This window comes from Solanum stenotomum, chromosome 3, assembly GCF_019186545.1.
Source record: "Solanum stenotomum isolate F172 chromosome 3, ASM1918654v1, whole genome shotgun sequence".
NCBI classification, from domain to species: domain Eukaryota; kingdom Viridiplantae; phylum Streptophyta; class Magnoliopsida; order Solanales; family Solanaceae; genus Solanum; species Solanum stenotomum.
In genome coordinates, this window is record NC_064284.1 from 3,658,177 (window position 1) to 3,664,922 (window position 6,746).

Sequence of the window (6,746 nt, forward strand, 5' to 3'; positions counted from 1 at the left end):
TTACAAAGTTCGATATGTTTTTTTTCTTTTTTTTTGAAGATATTTTATAAATAACTTATTTAAATTCAGTGAAAATAATGAAGTGTCACTAAATATGAAAAACTATATACAAAAAGAAAGAAGGAAGGATAAATACATGAACATGTGAACTCTCTTAAAGTACATGATACAATTTCTTTTTATTAATCTTTTAAACAGAATGTATAATATATCTCTCAAATTATATTGAAATTTGACTAATTTATATTCAACTTACATAAAATTTATCCCAAAAAAGTGAATCAATAACTAAAACTCGAAATCGAGATATTTAATTAAAGAATAAATAACCCTATCCATTATCCAAGTAGATTTTAGTATTTGTTTTAGACAGAAAAACCACTGATCATTGTCAAACTACTAGTGCCCCAAAATTCCAACCACCTATTTAGCCTCTTCTTCTCTTTCCTTTTGACTCTGCAACCATTCTCTGAAAAATTTCCTTTTTAGTCTGTCAGTATTCCCACATCACATTTGAATATTTGTCTTCTTTCCCTTTTCCTCTTCTCTCCTCTTTCAATAATTGAACCAAAGAAAACAAAACAAAATAAAAAAATGGCCATTGGTATGATATCTGAGCCTCCAAGCTTAGTTACAAGTCCAAGAATCTCTTTTTCCCACAATCTTTCACCTTCAAATCTTACTAATATTCTTCACAACACACAAATCCAAGAACCTGTTCCTTCAAATTCTGAATTTGATTTCTGTATCAGCAATACAGAAACTTCATCAGCAGATGAACTCTTTTCAGATGGCTTAATTCGCCCAATTCAACTTCAAGAAAAGTTTGTCAATTCTTCAAAACAAACCATTTTATCAAAAAAGACTCAATCTCTTCCACCCCTTCCACAAATTGACCAAAATGATCAAAACCCAAAACAAGAAATCAAAACAGAGCAACAAAAGAATCATTCTTTTTGGGGTATTAAAAGAAGCAGTAGTGTTCATTGTGTTAATACACACAAGAAAAGCAGTTCGTTTTGGTCATTACCTTTATTATCTCGAAGCAATTCAACTGGTTCAGTACCAAATTCCAAGAAACAGGGGAATCTGCAATTAAAGCAAATCAAGAATTCATCAACACCAGCAAGTTTTTACACATTTCCATCATCTCAAAAACCGCCATTAAGGAAGAATTATGGAGCAGCAGGGACTAATTATGGTAATGGTATTAGAATTAGTCCAGTTCTTAATGTTGCATCACAAAATTTATTTGGATTTGGGTCTCTGTTTCGCAATGGGAAACATAAAAAGAGTAAGAAATGATATTGTTTGTACCGATTTGTAGTGATCACTATATGAAATGCATCACAGTTTGTTATAAATTCAAGATTTCTTGATTATTTTTTTGAGTTATTTGAACACAAGGGAAAAAAAAATGTATCCAGAATATCTGCAGAATTGGGCACTATTTTGTCTTGTTTGGCTATCATGATAACAGTAATATCTAACATTATGAGTTTTAAGCATGCGTTTGGGCATAGATTTAGTTTGAAATTTTGAAAAATTAAATTCTTAAAATTAAACTTGAAAAAAAAAAGTATGTTAAAGTTAAATTGTGTTTGAACGTATATCACTTTTAAAAAGTAAAAAAATGTGAGTAGATTTTTTCCACCTGGTTTGAATATATAACCAAATAATATTTTGAAAAAAAGGAAAAAAAAATCTATAATCAAACACTTCCTAGGATCTAGTGATTGGTGGGGTGGGTTTGTAAAGTGAATTGGGTATTTATAAATAGGGATAATTTATTTATTTCTGAGCTTACTAGTCACTATATTTACGTCTGTTATTTATTTTTGAGCTCACCATAAAATATATATTTGACTGATAGTATAACAAAAGTCGTATATTTATATTGAAAATACAGCAAAAAGTATACTTAATAGTACAAACATGAGTATATTTATCCCAAAAGAAAGGGTTTTTGAAGTTGAAGTTGTTGCATAGGTAATTTGAAAGTTAAAGATATTTTTAAATTGTATATTGTGTATATCACTTGAAATTCGTGAGTAGAAATCTATTTTTTTTTCACTTGATTAGAATGTATAACTAAACAATTTTTTATTTTTTTTAAAAAAAATCCACATTCAAAGATGATTTTTTGGTGGATTGAGTTAAAATGTACAAATTCATATCATTCATGTAATATCCCCCACTGTCATTGTCTAAGGAGACACAAGGACATAGATATAAACCCTATTTTATGATTGTCTTCTCTGGCTTCTTCCTTTATAATTTATCTTGAACATATCTATCTATTATTTCATATAAATTTCAAGATTACTTTTAGGTCTGTCCTTTCTATTTTTTTTTATATAATATAATATATCATTATAGTACCATATAGTGATTAGGTTCAAACTTTACTTTAAAAAGTGGTTTACTGTGTCCATTGCTGTTTTTGTCTTATTTTGTGAGATTAAGACAATATAGTATATATCATCCATATAAAGTCAAAATTATGATTCTTACCAAGTTCACAACTCAAATATAATTAAATAAATGAAACCAAAGTAGGTGAAGATATATTTTAGTAATATATATTACTGGAAATTATGTTTATGTGTGTATCATGGCTTCTTCTATTTTCCTAGTGTTTCACTTTTGGATGATACTGAAAAATAACTTATAAAGAGCCCTTGACAGCTACACAAATTCCAACATATATTTAACATGTTAAAGTGATCTTTTCACCATATATCTAAGTTTTAAATTTGATAAGGATAGTTATTCGATATCTATATTGATAAGAAATAAAAAAGACTTTAAATTAGTTGAAGTACGTTGAAATTGGTCCTAAAATTTTTATATAAAAGAAAGGGACAAAAGAGCTCTTGATAGTTAGGCGCCATTCAACATAATTAACATACTCCTTCACCTTTGAGGTAGAGGTAATGTTTGCATTCCCTATACCCTCTTCAAATCTCAATGTGTACGACTACACTGAGTATGTTATTGTTATTATTCGGAGACTATTTCAAATAAGTGTTTTGCTTGTTAGACTGACCCATTTTTTCGTCTTAACCTAAAATGTAAAATTTGAAGTTTGAAAAATAGATATTAACTCAGATTTTTGAAGTTCTTACTCATTAAATTTCAACTCTATTTTCACTTCCAAAACACTTCAACTTTCAAATACTATTATTTTTCAACTTATTTTGACTATTAGTACTATCTTTTAAAAATATCAACCAAATCGTGTCCAAACTCACACTTAGTATATTATATATTGACAAGCAGAATGGTTAAAAATATATTAGTAATAGTTAAAAGTAGCTTCATTTAGGCCACCAATATTGGTAGATAATTAACTTTAAATCATTCATTATGCTTTGCACGACTAAATAAATATCCAGCCAGAGCCATTCAAAGAACTTTTCATTAGGTGGTCTAAAAATAGGGAAAGAAATTGCATTTTTAGGTCAAGGGACATAGCCAACTAGTGAGTTACTAATCATAATGTAAAAGACCATTAGGGACAAAGAGAGGACAATAATATACGTAGGTATTTAAATAGAGTAGGTAAGGTAACCAATGAGGATTGCGGTAAAATGCATTTGCGAAGGTAGAGGGTTTATTTGAACACCGAATTCATTTCCTTGAAAAAAATATACTAAATGTATGAAACTATTTTTTTTTATATATTTTTACCGTAGATGTTGAATTTCCTGCATTCTTTGTATGCTTACCTTTTGAATTTCCTTAGTGATAATTATGAGTTTATGACTGTTACTAATAATTAAATTGGTAGGTATTTTTCATTCTTAACGGTAGATTTCTGATTCAAACCCTAAAAATTGAGTCTATTTTGTTAGGAATTATTTTAGCCTGACGTGAAACTTTGGTACAAATATAAATTTAATCGAACTTCAATACAAATAAGTAACGAAAAAAGAATAAATGAGGAAGCAGAGAGTATAGTCATTGGATGGTGTCCTTCAACAGTCCCAGTATCATTACGAGCACGTTCTTAATTTGACTCATATAGTACTACCACTTGGTAAAATTTGTTACTATATAGTACAAAAATAATATAGGTGATCATATATATAATTTTGGTAGTATAAATGATGAGATTGACTGTAGATATTTGATAAAAAAATTAATCAAAATACATACAAGTTGATTTGAACATCATAATCATTTAAAAAAATTATTCAGAATAAAATGTTTTTACTACTTGAACCATAAATATACATAAAACTCAAACATCCGATTCTTAAGAATAACAATATTGGGATAGTTAATCACGAGATTAAACAATTACCAAATGTTAGAATAACAATATTGGGATAGTTAATTACGAAATTAAACAATTACCAAATGTTAGAATAACAAACAAATTAATCAAACAAGACTTGCGTGGTGAGTGAAATTAAATACACAACTACATCAAGGATATTTAATAATTTATATATTTATTATTTAAAATGGTTTTACTCTAATTGTATAGTGCAATTTTAGGGACAATCAACTGAATCTTTCACAACATAGATTCAATTTTGTCTTCCCTCAAAGGAAGCTGGTCTCGTTAACATTAAATTTTTGAATTATGAGTTATATTTCATTTTTTTTAAAAGACGATTATAAATTTTAAATTGAATATAAAGTTTAGTATCACAAATTTTTAACTATTCAAAAATTCAAAATTATATACCTTATATTCAATCATACTTACCTTATACCTATATAATAATAATAACTTCAATTTTCAAAGGTCCAGATTAGTAATCAACAACCTTATATAACATTCCAACATGAAATTATACGACATGAACTATAACAGTGTGGCCTCAATACTCCACAAAGTTCTAACTTCTAAGAAACAAATTATTAAAATTTGAATTATATAAACAAACTAATCAAAATCAAACTTAAAAAGTTCAATTCAATCTAATTTATAATATAAAATGTATTTTTTTAAATTCAAAGAGCAAAATAAAAAATAATAATAAGAAAAATGATAAGAAAGGAAAAGTCATTCGCCTTGGCGCCAAATAAGACGATTCCAATTACGCGATGAAACAAGCAAACCCAAAGAAATCTCTACCTTACACGTTGCAGGCAGGAATCGAATTGAACGACAGAGATTAAACCCCTGCTCTGCACGAATTAAGGCCAGTTTCATAACAGCTTTATCAGTCTCGTAAAACGCTCACTGCTTTCAATTTTTGTCATCTCTGAGAAGGGAAAAAGAGAGAAAGAGAGAAAAGTATTACTGTTACAGAGGAGAAAGAAGAAATCAAAGCTTTCTACTGTGATTATTACTTTAGTTTGAGATCAGAAATGAGGAGAAACCCAAAAGCTTCGATCGACCCGATCCGCACGAGCAAGCGGATAGCCAAAGCAAAAAATGTGATGAATCCAATAGTCGCCATCGAAGCAATAAATAAGAAGAACTCCAAAGTTGCTGGATCGGAAGTAATTACAAGGAAGACAACATTAGTTCCAAAAATTGCTGATGAGCCAACAATGACGAAGAAGATCAAAGCCTGCAAGGAAGCAGCCGATAATAAGGTTCTGTATAGTATTCTTTTTTCCCCTTATTTTCCTCTTGTTTGATTTTTGATGCTTTGTTTTACCTGCATACACTTCAGTATTTTTGCTTCTTTAAGTACTACTTTCTCCCTCCTGCTTTTGTTTGACGATAGAAATTTAAAGTTGTGTATCGACCTACATTTTTTATGAAAAAAAAATGAAGTTTTGTGATCAGAAGTCCAAAAACCCCAAAACTTGCTCAGTCCCTTGGAAATCAAATTTCATGGAGGTGTTAAAAAAATGCCGCACATCTTATCTTATTAAGTAGAAAAAGGGTTTGAGAGACCGCAGAGGTATTTTTGTCATTTTCATTGTTTTATTATTGAGATAACTAATGTCGATACTATTATTTCACTCTCGATAACTTATCTCGTTACTAATTAGGAGTGGGCATAATTTTGGCCAACCCGAAACTCTAACCTAAATATAAAGTTTTTGGATTTTTAGATTATCTATTAGACTACGATGAAATATTTGTACCTTGTAGAGAGTTTGTTTAGTTTTGGGGAGATATTTCACATTATTGTAATAATTTCTTAAGACAGTATCCAACGCGACTCAAATATTATTTTCACTTGTTTATCAATATACAATACATTGTGTTGTATTGTTCTTTGTTTCTCCAGCATAATGTGTCTCTTATGAAGTTGTTTTAATCACTTGCTGTACTCTTATGTATCTGAAACCTTCTATTTGAATTCTGAACAGAGAGGTAAAAGGCCCTTTGCAAGTAAAGTTCCACAGACAGATACCAGCTACAAAACTCTGTATTTTGACTCGCAAAAAAAGGTATTGCTTCTTCATTAGTCCATTTGTTGAGCAGTAAGCTGCTTTAGTGAGCACTGATTCGGACAATTTACTGTCACCTCTAGGTTGAGGATTTGACGGAGCTAAACCATAAACAAGCCATTGATTTGAGCTACAGGAGTGGACAAGTTGATGCAGTAAGCACTACTCTACATGATTTGTTAAGCCTTGTTTTAGTATTTTGCAAGATACGAAGACTAATAATAATAATCATATTTTTCCAGTACGAGTATATAATAGGAAATATGAAGAATGTGGTGGCCTTCTCTAATACAATGAGAGTAACTGATGCAGAGATGAACTTGTCTAAAGGAACTGCTCCAGATGGTCCTTCGTTGAATCTGAACCATCTCGAATGA

General features: G+C 29.6%; 2 protein-coding genes across 2 annotated transcripts; both read left to right on the forward strand.

Moving 5' to 3' along the window:
* The first annotated feature begins 492 nt into the window (after positions 1-492).
* LOC125860130 (uncharacterized) lies at positions 493-1,370 on the forward strand. Its single transcript, XM_049540030.1, has one exon. It carries the CDS (start codon positions 595-597, stop codon positions 1,303-1,305), a length of 711 nt encoding a protein of 236 aa, XP_049395987.1. The 5' UTR covers positions 493-594; the 3' UTR covers positions 1,306-1,370.
* A 3,863-nt stretch (positions 1,371-5,233) lies between these two features.
* On the forward strand, positions 5,234-6,746 carry LOC125859916 (uncharacterized). The gene is made up of 4 exons (XM_049539773.1): positions 5,234-5,559; positions 6,289-6,369; positions 6,453-6,524; positions 6,612-6,746. Exons 1-4 carry the CDS (start codon positions 5,329-5,331, stop codon positions 6,744-6,746), a joined length of 519 nt encoding a protein of 172 aa, XP_049395730.1. The 5' UTR covers positions 5,234-5,328.

Bases quoted from the DNA above. Each gene is read 5' to 3' on its own strand.
- LOC125860130 (XM_049540030.1), top strand. From the start codon at position 595: ATGGCCATTGGTATGATATCTGAGCCTCCAAGCTTAGTTACAAGTCCA.
- LOC125859916 (XM_049539773.1), top strand. From the start codon at position 5,329: ATGAGGAGAAACCCAAAAGCTTCGATCGACCCGATCCGCACGAGCAAG. The intron at 5,560-6,288 runs GTTCTGTATAGT...AATTCTGAACAG, and splicing joins AGGAAGCAGCCGATAATAAG to AGAGGTAAAAGGCCCTTTGC. The intron at 6,525-6,611 runs GTAAGCACTACT...ATATTTTTCCAG, and splicing joins GGAGTGGACAAGTTGATGCA to TACGAGTATATAATAGGAAA.